The sequence below is a fragment of the Neovison vison genome, chromosome 2 (genome assembly GCF_020171115.1).
Source record: "Neovison vison isolate M4711 chromosome 2, ASM_NN_V1, whole genome shotgun sequence".
NCBI classification, from domain to species: domain Eukaryota; kingdom Metazoa; phylum Chordata; class Mammalia; order Carnivora; family Mustelidae; genus Neogale; species Neogale vison.
Genome location: NC_058092.1, coordinates 7,404,702 through 7,419,123, shown reverse-complemented (window position 1 = coordinate 7,419,123; position 14,422 = coordinate 7,404,702). Strand labels below are relative to the sequence as shown.

The 14,422-nt window shown below is 42.4% G+C and overlaps 1 protein-coding gene across 5 annotated transcripts in view; it reads right to left on the bottom strand.

The window, feature by feature from the left end:
- KIF1B (kinesin family member 1B) overlaps positions 1–14,422 on the bottom strand; it is a 145,957-nt gene that overhangs the window by 68,054 nt on the left and 63,481 nt on the right. For 3 of the 5 annotated variants that reach the window (XM_044237131.1, XM_044237129.1, XM_044237130.1), the window contains exons 13-18: positions 13,490–13,623; positions 6,413–6,492; positions 5,057–5,132; positions 1,511–1,590; positions 901–1,007; positions 36–119 (exon numbers count right to left, since the gene is read on the bottom strand). In XM_044237131.1, the coding sequence (XP_044093066.1) occupies positions 36–119; positions 901–1,007; positions 1,511–1,590; positions 5,057–5,132; positions 6,413–6,492; positions 13,490–13,623 (561 nt within the window). Of the gene's footprint in view, positions 1–35; positions 120–900; positions 1,008–1,510; positions 1,591–5,056; positions 5,133–6,412; positions 6,493–13,489; positions 13,702–14,422 lie in introns of all 5 variants that reach the window. The other 2 variants (XM_044237126.1, XM_044237128.1) reach the window with 1 other exon arrangement.

Genomic DNA, 14,422 nt, shown 5'->3' with positions numbered 1-14,422 from the left:
TTAAAAAAAAAATGAAACAACCTTCCCAGTCTCACCTGAGCGTAGCTGAACGGGCTGGGCCACCCTCTTGCCATTGACATAGGTTTCTGAGCGTTCACAGGGCTCTAGGGTCACAATAACTAAAAAGAACAAACCAGTATTAGCATCACAAGCCAGTGGAATAAAGCAGCGGAAAGAAGATGACTATGAAGATTCAGGGTCCTGGGAATACATTTGTGCAACCAACCAAGTGGCAGAGCATCTACACAGTAGTTCATTTTAGGATATCAAAACCAGGGGCGTGGCTAAGAGAAACATTTAAATGAATTTGACAAACCTCAGAAGAAGATGGGAAATGCTAGTCTTGGTGATATCTGACAGTTCAGTCCATAAAACTGAAAACCATCAGGAATCTTAAGTCTAAGATATAGGTACTAACCAGAAATGTAAAATCAAAAGCAGCTAACATTCTGATTAAAGGAATGAGTCATATAGTAAAAAAATACTATTAGATTATTATTTTGTTAGTAACCCAGACAAAAATCAAGATTGACTTTTTCTTCCCTTTTAGATAAAAATAAGTTCTGGGTTAAGATCAGAGGCCCTTCAAATCTCCCACTACCCAGGATATTTGTTCCTTTCTTACTTGGGTATTAAATAATTAACATTCAAGACCAAGCCTAATTGCCTATGTCCCCCTCAGTTCTTGGCAGTTACAAAAGGGCTCCTTTAGCCCAGGCTATTTTCATGTAAAATAGCTACGTCCCTCCCTGAATCTGTAAGCAGGCCAGGTTTCTCCATTTTCAAATATTAGATTGTACAAGAAAGTATCACTGAGAGAGACAGGAATAGCAAGCCCTGGGGATTTCTAGTTATATAGAATGAAAAGATTGTTGGAAAAGCTACGCCAGGAATTCTCACCATCCCCACTGTTGTTTCTCTCGCTCCGGAAGACACAATGCTCTTCCTGAATGTGAGCCCCACTCAGCACGATGTCCTGGCGCCGCTCAGCATCTGCTTGGCCAACCCTGAACACAAGGGAAAGTGTTTCCCAGGGAAATTCAGACACAAAAAGCACCGAAAACAATGAACCCCTTTCTCCCAAAGAATATTCTTTGGTATGTACAAAAAAGGTATCGCTTCTTTTTATCAGAGGCTTTCAACTGCAAATTTTATTTTCACATATGATCAACCTCCCTACATTAGAATAAGAAACCAAGGAGCAAGGATACATCAATGTAACTCACTCAGCTTTATTAAAAGACAAGCGTGAACTAATCTCCCTAATGAATTCATATAAGAAGTTACGGAAAAAAATTTTTACTTAGGGTTTTTAGGGAAAACTACAAGTTAGCTGGTTCAGATGGCTAAAGCACTTATATCATTTGGGAAGCCAAGAGAGTTTGTAACTATTTTAGACACGAAAAACAGCAAATCATTCCAACAAATTTTTCAACAAGTAACTTCCCTTTAGTTATTCCATCAATTAAGAGAAAAGAAAATAGTAAGTGACCAAAAGAAACAAATATACCTTGTAATTCCATCTTTGATGTAATAAAGCAGGCATTCGGACATTAGTGGGTCCTCATTGAGGTTAACAAGATGTGGGGTCTGAAAAAAGGTACAGATGATCAATTTGGAGCAAGTACCATTGGGCAGGCGGTGATAGTAACAGTGACCTAGGAGGGCAATGGTTTCCCAGATTATCCACAGTCCCTAGAAGAGGGATGTCTTTTATTCTTAGTTCCTAGCTGCAATTCCACTACAAAAAGAAAACACTTCTCTTCAGGCCTTTTCAAACTGCACTAATACATTCTATTTAAAAAATGAGTTCAGGAATAAAGCACAAGAGCCAATTCTTAATAAGGTCAAAGCATGAAGAATACAAAAGAAAATAAGGACAGGACAATTCTCTGGATGGGTTAATCATAATTTTTAACTATCTGGACAAAAATCTTGAAGGGTAACAAAATATGCCACTTTGACATATTATTTTGAGCTGAAGTCCCCTGAAAAACAGCAAATGCAGGGAGAAGCTTTCTTTGAGAACCCCCTCTCTCATCTCAAGACAGGTCCTCCTAAATGCCCTCAGCTGTCATGTCCCCTTGGGAGTCCATCAACCAGGGAGGAGGTTGTATCCCAGGAAAGGAGACCAGTAGTTGACACTGCACTCAGACTTTGTCACAAAGGATCACACCACCCATCTATTCTCCCAAGAGCCCCTTCATCTTTCCTGAAAATCATTTATTCCCTCCTGAGACACCAAATCCCCACTCCCCTTACCCTACTAGGACTAGGACAGCATTTAAGTCTGAATTCTAAGCCATCTTGGGGAGTCACTCACTTTCTCTTGGATAGCTCCCACACATACATGAGGCAAACACGTTAATAAGCTTATTTTTGTTTTTCTCTTATTAATCTTTTATGACAGGGCTCTCCGCCAAGAACTCAAAAGGGTAGAGGGAAAATTATTTTCCTTTCCTACAATCTCCAAAAATTGTTAGCTTTTCATTTACTTTATAAAAGTGCTTTAATTTTTTTTCAAGTCTTTATTTGTTCATGAGCGAGAGAGTGACGTCCACAAGAGAGAGTGACAGAAAGCACAAGCAGGGTGAGAGGCAGAGGGAGAGGGAGAAGCAGACTCCTTGGGAAGCAGGAAGTCCAATGCGGGGCTCCATCCCAGGATCCTGAGATCATGACCTGAGCCGAAGCAGACGGTTAACCCACTGAACCACCCAGGGGCCCCTATAAAAGTGCTTTTAAAAAAGGGGTGACTGGGTGGCACAGTCAGTTGAGCATCTGACTCTTGGTTTTGGCTCAGGTCATGATTTCAGGGTTGTGGGATCAAGCCCTGCATCAGGCTCTGCGCTCAGGATGGAGTCTGCTTAAGATTCTTAGTTTCTCTCTCTGCCCCTTCTTCCCCTAAAAATAAGTAAATCTTTAAAAAAAAAAAAAAAAAAGTGTTCCCACATCTCCTGGCATTTCCCTCTATAATTTTCATCACTTCTTCCATGGTCCCAGTTACTGTCTTTAGTTGATTAGTCTTTACCTTAAAGAAGAAATTAAAATTACTGACATTCAACAATACACATATCTTGTAAAAATCTTCTTCATCGAACTCTAATATTTCTAAAATTTTTGAAAAACCAACCTTCTTTGGTGAAAATACCCCACTGGAATCCAAAAATAAGTCACATGGTCTTGGGGTCAAAATCTACTCAAGACAGTGCCAGCGAATGTGGAAAAATGAAAGAAGAATCAGATGAGAGGGTTAAGAACAGAGAATGAGAAAAATGATTAAACAGAAATTAGAAAAAGCTCTACATCACCATCTGCCTCTGTAGTTCAAGACCTCTGCTGGTTTGAGAAAGTCAAGGCCCTGTGGACAGGGTTCTTTAAAGCCCATCAGGGCACTGGCCTCAGAAAAAGGGAATCCTTTTGCTTCCCCTTGCCTTTAAAGTTATTTCCCCCCGACCCAGTTTTACAGAGGTACGACCGACAAATAAAAATTGTATACATTTAGGTTGTACAACATGATTTTTTTAAAGGTGTCGAACGTGTCAATTTAGTATATATACACATCATGCAACGATTACCACAATCAAGTTAACACATTAGAAACAGGTTCTAAAACAAAATTTGGATGTAGCCAGAGGTGTATCCCTTCCTTTCCTGAGGAAGTGTAGAATGTTAAAACAAGATGCATAAAATTAAAGTAAGAACAACTTTGGAAACAGAGATCTCAGTGTGGAATTCCATGCTGCTTATGTCACAACACTTAAATTATTTATGACTTATGTTAAATGCCATAGTTTTACAAGTTGTTACAAAAACTTTCTATATAGTTCTTTAACTCTCAAAGATGTAAGATCTCCTTAATATACACAAGGCACAAACCTGATCAAACCTGTAACTGCTAAAACCTCTACAATCCTAAAAATGGTATCTCAATCAATAATGTCTTACGGAAGGAAACACTATTAAACTTAAAATCACAAACCGTTGGCAGTACAGACACACAAATTACCATTACTATTATTCCAGTTTCAAAATACGTACTGAAAATGTCTTTAAAACACTCTTATTTGTTGAAAATAAGCAATGGAATTCCTTAAAAAAGTTATGTGACCTTGACAGAAAAACCAAACCTAAAGAATCCTAGCAAAAACCAGGAATATTTCCTATCACATAAAAACAAAAATGGAAACACCCCTGCCCATTCAATGCCAACCTAGAGAGATCATCATCAGACCTCACAGAACATGTGTAAGTCCCTGATAGCCAAGCTGGGGTCATCTGAAATGAGGAACCATTTTTTACTGGCATGAATATATATACTTTGTAAATCAATAGAAATAATGATTTGATGATAGCTTTCCAATATCTACAAATAACTAGGAAGCAACTCAGTAAAACAAAATGAAACAAAAACAACAATAAAACCCCCGAAAACAAAACCGACTTTACTATTCTAATTAGCTACTACCTAACAACGAGGTATCTACTACCTAACAACTAAGATTATATAAGTGAGAGGGTAACTACTGGAGTCATTTTTTTAAAACAAAAGCTAAGAAAGGAGCAGAGGAGGCTAGAAGGGTGAGGACAGGAACTGCTTTACGCTGTAGAATGGTCGTCTGCAACACAACTACAGAAACAAACTTGTGTGGTATTTTTCTACACAAACCTGAATAGCTGAAATTGCTTCCAAAGAGTTATAAATCAGGGCTGCTGGCATCTGTGGGAAAATTTGCATAGAAAGAGTAGCCAAACTGAAGCCAGGTATGCTAGGTGAGAGGCCAGGAATTTAAGAGAAAGCAACAATGCAGATGAGTAAACATACTGAATCATGACCAAAAGTTAGATTTACTGCCTTGGGTTTTATTTTGTAAACAGCAAACATGACAGGCATTTGAGAAACAGGCTGCCCCTGTACTGCAGTATGAAATCAGAAAGTAAGCCCAATCTCAAGATAAAATGAAGGGAGGAGGGGTCAGCCCTGAAAGACCGGAAGTGCCTCAGTGACCAAGACAAATAGGAAGGGCTTCTGCGGGGTTGAGTTTCACAAGTTTCCTACCTTCTTCGGTGAAAAAACTCCCAGTGTTCCTCCATCCTCCCGAATGGCCACGCCCATCTCAGCCAACAAGGCCTCCCTGGAAACACAACAAGCACATCAGATACCAATACCAAAATGTCATTAAATAAACCTTATGAACTGGAAAGTAAAGCATGCAGAGCAAACACTATTTACTGTCTGTGTTAATAATTCAAATGTGAAATATCTGTCTATCCCATCATTCATGAGAATTTAAGGGAAACAGCACATTCAAAATAAGTTCTGTTCCCATGTTAGGTAAAGTTGTGTTCACTCAAGTAAGAACTTTGTCTCACCAGACTTTGGAGGCAGACAGAAATTCATAAATAATATGTCCATTAATATACAAGAAGGAAGACATCTAACTCAAAGAACCCTTTCTTCAAAATCTAAGAAAGCAATCAGAAAGTAGCTTGGATATGTGAAGGTTGTCTATAAATGTATTTTTCTCAAATGTGATGCTCCCGCCCAACATCACATTGATTCTAGAATTCTAGGTTAAGATCCCTACAGTAAGAATATTTTAACCGTTTGATACATCCATTGCATCGATACATGCACTCACTTCTACCTCATCTTCCATGAAGGGGGAAGACAGGTCTGATCTTTTTTTAATGTATATTCATCACAATAAGAGAAGTATTATTTCGGGTTACAATCACCTTCAGGGTAGAGAACTGAGAGGTTAAAAGTAAAAAAGAGATTTTAAAAGTCTGTAACTCAAACTATTTCACCTCTTACCGAAGAGGTTCTATAAAACACAACTCACAGACAATCATCAGAGAGCTTCATTATTCAGGCCTCTGTCCAAGGCAGTTGTTTCACAAAGTGAAACTCTATCCCAGGGTACCTGGGTGGCTCAGCTGGTTCAGTGTCCAACCCTTGACTCTCAATTTCAACTCAGGTCATATCTTGGGGTCATGGGATCGAGCCCCACATTGGGCATGATGCTGGGTGTGGAGCCTGCTTGGGTTTCTCTCTCCGTCTGCCCCTCCCGCACTCTAAAATAATAAAATATTTACCCAAAAAACAAAAAAAATAAAACCAGAAAAAAAAAAAAAAAACAACACCTCTATCCCTGGATATCTTCCATTTCACGTGGACCCTGAACACCATGCAGTATGGTAATGAGCACAGGACTCTCTAGGGAACGTCTGACTACGTAAGCTCTGCTGGGGAAAGGCCCGAGCAGACTGAGTTCTGTTCTCTTCTGCGGTTGGCAAAGGGGCCCTTCATTTTCACTTCCAGCTCAACTTCTCCATCCATAAAAGGAATTCCAGTTCCCCTGAAAATGTGCAGATAGCTTAACTTGCTGACCCGAGAGCTTAACTTGCTGACCTCTCCATTCTGATGGCTTCTGTTTTACGCAGCTTCTCTTCCCAGGTCTCATTCAGCTCAGCAATGATCTTCTCCGATTCCTAAGACAAAGGCCACAGTTAAAGTGGAGAAGAGCCTTATGATGTAACATGCTATGTCTAGGACAGACAGCAAGAGGCACACGATGCCTCCCTTGTAGGAGGCAGAATCTAATACAATGAGATTTTTTTCCCCTTTCTTAATATTAAGTGCAATAAAATTCATGGAGACTAAGTCTAACATTAAATCAGCCCTAGATCCATAAATTCTCCTAAGTCTAACAAAAATACCTAGGAATGAGAGAGAGAGAGAGAGAGAAAGAGTGAGTGTGTGCGTGTGTAGAAAGAGAAGTAACAATAACATCCCCAAAATGCAAGACACTATTTCTGATAGCCACTCCTACAAAAGCCACCAAAGACCTTTATTGCTTTCATTTCACTGTAATTTCCCCAGAGCACTGATGGGGGCTCAGAACCGGCTCCTCTGAAATGTGGCATCTTGGCATACTGATGATTTTAGGCTGAAGTAAACTGAGCGATGGCATCTGCAGGAGGGCTCGGAACCTCTCAAGCACAAGAGGAGCCTCGCTGCGCCTGGAGGAGGGGGCACCCTCGTCTCCGAAGACGAGGAGCACTCAGAGCCTCTGAACGAACAGGCCCTGATGCATCCCCCCAGGTCCCTCATAGCTTCCCAGGACTCTTCCTTCTTTATTAAACCTAGCAAAAAATGCTCAGGTTTAATACTTCTTTGGGTCTTTATTTCCTTATGAAGGCTCCCAAGTCATATAAAACTTCTTTGTGTGCTTTTCTTTCATTAATATCTGTCTTTTGTTTGTAGAGACCCCAGCCAAAACCCTGAAGGGTAAATGAGTATTTTCGTTCCTCTACAATACAATGCCCTTCTGAACACATCCCAATACCTGATACAGAAAGGGTTAGTATTAATCTCAGCGGAAGGCACACAGCCACTGAAGTGCCAGTTTCCTGGTCTCCTGCTGAGTCTTTATGAATGCCAGAAATACAAGATCTAAAATGGGTTTCCGGCTCTCAAGAAATTTACTATATACTAGGGAGAGAGAAGTAACTGACGACTCATGTGCTACATTTTATACCAAACCCTCTTTGGGCAGCTAGGGATGTGGAAGGGAACAACATCCTTGATTTCATGAAACTTACATTCTAGTAAAGAGACTGAAATTTTAATCAATCATTCAAATAGATAGTACATCAGATCGTGGCAAGTGCCTTGGCGAAAAAGCAAGAAAGGGAAAGGGGTAAATGAGGGAACAGTTTGGAACGGGGCTTTCAGAACAGGGCTCGCTGGTAAGTTTCTGTGTGAGCAGAGACCACGAGCAGGAGCCACCACACGCACACGTGAGGGAAGAGGTGAGAAACGCCGGGCATTTTCCAGGGTCCACAGCGTGGCCAGGGCAGCGAGCTTGCAGACTGTGAACGGGTAGGGGAGGAGAAACAACAGGACATGGTGCCACATGCTAGAACTGAGGTGTTCACAGGTCGCTGGAGAATGGGTGAGCTCAGACTGATGAATAAAGGACAAGTAGGAATCAACTTGGTGAAAAATGGAGGGAGGCGGACATCCTGAAAGGGGGCCAAGCACATGCAAAAAGCAGAAGAAAAACTAGTCATGGAGACAAAATTAGAAAGTCAAACGATGACGCCCAGGAGGATGACAGGTGAGGAGATGACAGCTCTGATGGCGGCGGCGCTAGTGATTCAGGATGAAAACCCTGCACTGCTCACAAAATAGCTCACTGATTCATTTAACAGGCTGCTGTGAGAAGCCTCTGGGATCTGAAAACATAATGATCTACATAGAAAGAAACAGTGAGCATGTAACACAACCAATCCAAAGGTGTCTGCGATTCGGCTCTCCGGAAGGAAGCACAGGAGCATGTAAGAGAGCCACGAGTGAGAGCTAGAGGCGGCAGCTGCAAAGGCAAAGGAGTACAGGAGTCGGGAGAAACAGGAGAGCATCCTGATGATGGCGGCCAAGAACGACGGGCCAAGCAGGGCAGAGAGCAAACTGACGAGCGGGCTACAAGAGGGAGAAACAGCACCGGCATCAGTGCCTCCACAGAAAGGGGCCATCGATAAGCTACTCATTCAGAAAAGGGTCAGTGACAAAGAGGGAGATGCCAGAACAAGTCTGCAGGAGGGTGGGGAGGGCAGGACAAGCCAAAACCACCTCAACTGACCACCACGGACCCACCCTCCAAACACCCACAGAGGCTGAAAGACTGAAAGACTGAAACGGCGACCTGAACGCTCTGTCCAGCAGCCTCCAAGAGGACAGATCTGCATGCGGTGCACGCACCCCTCTGAGCTGAGAAAGGAAACAACGGGCCAGACTACAGGGCCAGCAACCAAACACACCCATACAGGCTCAGCAAGGAGGGAGATGGCGGGGAAGCGAGTGTGCCGAGCACGAAGCTGGCACATGAGAGTAAGGCTTGGCAAAGACAGCTGGGTAGAAACCTTACAATCTCGAAACTGTAACTTTGAAAAGAAAGGACTAGGACGACAAGCCGCCCAAACAGAGCACCCAGACTAGTGCTCACCACACAGAGGACGGCCCGCAAGCCACGCGTGCCAGTGACGGAGTATACACTGACCCACGAGAAACTGAAATATTTGTTTTCTCCTGGTTGGTTATTTTCAGGAGAAGATCACGTCTGTATGAGATTCATTGGCTGTATGAAAGCTGTTCTGTTTTGGGGCAACCGTAAACTCACCGCAGGTAGAAAAATCCCTGTCTAGGGACCCCGTCTCCACTCTGCTGCCGATCCTAATGCGAACGCTCTAATTCTGCTTCCCACCTGGAGGATGAATCAGGACATAATCTCTTTGTAAAAAAGAGATTTGGGGTGCTGGGTGGCTCAGTGGGTTAAGCTCTGCCTTCGGCTCGGGTCATGATCTCAGGGTCCTGGGATAGAGCCCCGCATCGGGCTCTCTGCTCAGCGGGGAGCCTGCTTCCCCCTCTCTCTCTGCCTGCCTCTCTGCCTACTTGTGATCTCTCTCTGTCAAATAAATAAATAAAATCTTTTTAAAAAGTGAGATTTAATGAGTTAGCTGAATATGGTGCTACTTTTATTTTTCACTACAGCTTCATGTTGCAATTTTTTTGTTGTCTAAAAAGCTATTTTTTAGGGGCACTGGGTGGCTCAGTCGGTTAAGCCTCTACTTTTAACTCAGCTCATGATCCCCAGGTCCTGGGATGGAGCTGGCATTTGGGGACTCTGCTTCTCCTCCCTCTGCTCCTCCCCTGCCCTCCCACCCTTGCTCTCTCTTCCTCAAATAAATAAAATCTTAAAAAAAAAAAAAAGAAAAAGCTATTCTTTTTAAAACTCTGAAGAAGAAAGGTTAAAGAAAATGATACTAAGCAAAAGTTCAGTGCTAGAAAGAGCCATTTATTTCAGAACCATTCTAGAAATAAAAAAAAACTGAGGACCAGAGAAGCTAAGAGACTAATCTGAGGCCACATTACATCTGAGCCACTAAACCCTAGAGTGCGGTTTCCTGACTCTTGATGCTTTCTTCAGTTAAGGCAGAACCATGAGGCTTTTAAAGAAAATATTCTATAAAACAGCTCACCATCAATCAAGAAAGAGTGAAGGATATTATTTCTTCAAGCCTGAATAGCGAACTTGGCATAAATAAACCTGAGATGCGATCAGGACGTAACTTCCGATCTCTGAGCTGTCAACTTACTCTGCAGGCAAGCCTGGTACACCAGTACCCAGTGCTGCCCATAACCCACTCTAGAAACCCAATTTATAAGATTAAATTGAAATTGGGATGCATCGGGGTACTTGGGTGGCTCAGTGGGTTAAAGCTTTCGCCTTGGGCTCAGGTCAGGATCCCAGGGTCCTGGGATTGAGCCCCGTATCAGGATCTCTGCTCAGCAGGGAGCCTGCTTCCTCCACACTCTCTCTCTGCCTACTTGTGATCTCTGTCTGTCAAATAAATAAATAAAATCTTCAAAAAAAAAAAGGAAATTGGGACGCATGCTTCAGAAAGGAGTCCTGACAATCTTCAAGGGTCCTTCCTTCTCAGAGGTAGTACACACAAAAAAATTCCAAAAAGCAGTGACATGAGGAACCTTGTCTTAAAGCTCTCAGAAATGCTGGGCCCAGGCACCATTCAACTTTGGTATCACGTGACGAATGTCTATCTATGTAGCACTTGTTATAATTATGTCCATACTACCAAACACAACTTAATTTCTTTGTCATGATTTGGTTAAGGTGGCAGAGAAATCCGCAGAACAAATCAGAAATACTTCCATAAAAAAGAGTTAGTTTGAACTGTGATATTTAAAAGGTTCAATGCTTACTACACAGAACATTCCCTAAAGCCATCAGATAGCCAAGGTTTTACTGTACTGAACACAGTATGCTCCGTGTGTTCCAAGTGCGGGGCCCTCCGGCCGCCCACAGCATCTGCCCTTGCAGGCGTCTGTAACGGATACTGTGGATATTTACAGCTCCGGCCTAGGCGATGGCACTGGTAGTACTAGCTCTGATGCGGAACTAATACACACCAGAGCTACCACACAGTAGCTACTGTCACATGTTTAAAACCTTAGTCTGTAAGAATCCAAATCAAGGATACAGACATCCCAACTCAGTCTGAGTTGGGATTAAAACATGAGAGCAATTACATTTCACTCTCTTTTGCCAGAGAGGTTTGTGGAGGGGTTGAGATCTTTCATGATAGGGTAACATGGGTCTCTTCCTTATGGAAAGAAGCTATTCAAAAAATGAAGCAGTAGCAATACGTTATGCAAAAAATAGTTTGCAAACTGATCATATTTTTAAAAAGTTTTCCATGACAGTATTTTTCTCCTGCAGTATCATGCCTTAGGAACGCAGCTCCGAAACACTCAACAATGAAGTAGTCCAAAAAGGAAGAATTCTCAAGCACTTCTGTTGTGTAACCACTGCCTTGCACTGTGCATGCACAATGCTATCTGCCCGAGGCATTAGAATGCAGGTCTGCTGGGCTGAATTCTCACCATTCACAAAACAGGAGCAAAACGAAGGCACTTATGCCTCACAGGACTGTCGTGCTGCATTTAAAACTCAGGATCCAATGAAAACCAGCAAGAAGCAATTTTCTAAAGGTAGGGGAAATGGAAGATTTCACTTACGTTGACTTAAAGGAAAATTAAAACAGAAATTTCTTTTCTCATGGAAGTCAGACAGTTTTGTTTTGGTTTTGGTGGGAAGGAGGAAGGTTGGGGGGAGGGTTCCCTGAATAATGGCAGTGTTATTCCCCAGAAACTATCTGGAAGACACTGGGTGACCTAATTCTTAAAGGGTCTGGTTAATGTCTTGACTCCTAACATTCAACGTTATTTTCAAATGGTACCACATGGCAGTTAGGAAATTTTTTTTCTTTTACACCAAGACGTAAGTTAACAGAAATTATGATCTTATTTGTACACCAAGGCTTTAATAGATGATTTAGTTAAGATTCAAAATCCCCAAAGAAAAGGAACATTTTATATTAAATAGTAAGTAGGAGACTTCACTTCCTACTCACGGAACCCCCGCATTTCCCCCACTGGCCCAACTGAACCCCACACAGCAACTTTGTCACCAATGTCCATCGTGAAAAAACACACACATGAAGCCGTCCTGCACAGGCTTCACTAATATCTTTCTTACAATTTCAAAGGCAATTTTACAAAAGCAGGAATTGCCCTTTGATCCGTAACAACTAATGAAATGAAAAGATTTCTTATCCTTCTCCCTTTGCTAGGTGTATCAGAAACCTACCCACCTCCTACAAACATGTTCTGAAGGAAGGAACAAGATCATTACTTTCGTTGCTGAAGCACCTTAGGTTAGAAGTGAGTAAAAAATGCCAATGATTAAGAAGCAGAGATTTCATATGAAATCTTTCTTGGCCTCACCTAAAAACTGAAATGAAAGCATCTGCCATCTTCGATTATCAAGCTTCATTCCCTTTTAGCAGTGAAACGCTCCGCAAACCCTTCCCATCACTCATTCGCCAAAGCGGGTCACAGCTCAGCAGTGCCGAGCAAGGAGCCGTTGCGGAGAGCACCGGGGGCAACACGAAGAGGCCTGCGGGCGGCAAGCAGGGCCACAGTTCCTGACGACACTCTCGCTGCCCTCCTTGTTTTCCCGCCCTGCATGGGGCATACAAAGACCCAAAGTGTGGCTCCAACGATCACCCTGGAGGCAATCAGCAGGGAAAGAAAAGGCATCTGCATCTACGATACTGTCCCGTGATCTGATGGATGGCAGCGTCTGTTTTCCCTGCAGTCACTGAGCGGGAGGAAGAAGCCAGAAGTCAGCAGGTGCTGCCTCCGCTCACTTTCATACTCACGAGAGAGACCAGAATGTTCCCAACAGAGCCAACCGCAGACTGGGAAAGCGAGGCCGGGTGCCATGGCGGGTGGACCCGCACACGCAGGGTACAAGCGTGCCTGCCGCCCGGCGCGGAGGCCCCTGATTCCACGGGCCCCAGCACACGAGGAGGCAGCCCTCCCACAGCAGTGATAGGGTTCCAAGACTTCTATGAGCTTCCACAAGTTGTCATCTCACATGTCTCTGAAAAAACCTTGGTAGAGCTACTCATACGCTCAAACCTTCTTTTGGTTGTCCATTGATTTTAATAACACAAGCATGGCTCTATACAGAATTCCATCTTCAGAAGGGTCCAAGTGCTTCTAACTAATTAGTCTCCTACTAAATTTCGAACTAAACAATTTCCCTGTGACTTATAAACACCTCAGAATTAAAGGACATTATCTATTTATGTGTTATTTTCATGGCCAACCAATGATCTAGCCAAACATCTCTCAAATCACTGCCAGGCCAAGTCATGACTCAAGCATTCTGGTAAAAAGAAATTAATTATCTTATAAAGCAGCACATTCCACGTTCAGGAAACCCCTAAGAGTTAAAAAGTTCTTCCCTATCCTGAACAAAAATCTCAGTGATTTTTAAGACCAACTCTGCTTTGTGAAGCTACATAGACCACCCTTCGTTCAGTCTGAATTATTGCTTACCTTTAGACGTTCAATGGCTTCCTCTCCTCCAGGTGTAGACATGATCCTCTCCTGAATACTGGTGACAGATGGTAAGCCCACCTGACTATTGAGTGAGCAGGAAGATGGAGATGAAGTGAGAGACCCCATGGATGCTGTGGAAAAATTGCCAGGGCGTTGATTCTCAGAGGCTAGCAAGTACCTATGCTTATTGTTCTGAAAATCTTTCAGATCTGGGAGACAGAAAGAAAGAAAGGCAGAAAAAGTAGAAAAGAGGGCAAGGAGCAGAGGGAGAAAAAAGACAGGAAGGAACACCAGTGTAAGAAAGGCTAGCATTAAAGCGCCAAGACAAAGACACATTATAAAACAAAGACAAGTTATAATTGTTCTTCTAGATGGCAGTTCTAAAACATGTCTGTCTTTAATACTGGTATCTTTGAGGTTAAGAACCACTTCTAAAACTAAAAAATTTAGAATCTAAAAAATTCCAGAGTGGGTTAAAATTGTGTTTGGTAGGGGGTAACCAGAGCCTCGAAAGATAATGCTCAGGCACTCTCCATAAACAAGACGTGCTACATTCCTTCTCTCCCCTCTACAGCTCCAAATCTGCAATGTTTTAGATTTCCACTACTCTTAAATCCCAGCAGTTTATAAGGGTACAGGAAAAAAGATGAACATTTATTTATCAGTGATATCAACCTGGCCCAGTATTTTATAGCATTCAGCAAAAAGTCTCAAGAAGATACTACAGTTAAAACAAAAATCTGTAGTGTCCTTTGTATAGCAACATTTCAACATGCTAATAAGAAGCACCTTCAAAATATGCTTTTTTTTTTAAAAAAAGGAGAGGTAAATGTAGAAATCTCAAGAATTTTGTCTAAGTTCTGGTTGAGAACTCAGGGCCAATTACCTCAACAGGGGAGAACAATTAGCAAATTAATGAAATTGGGAGAG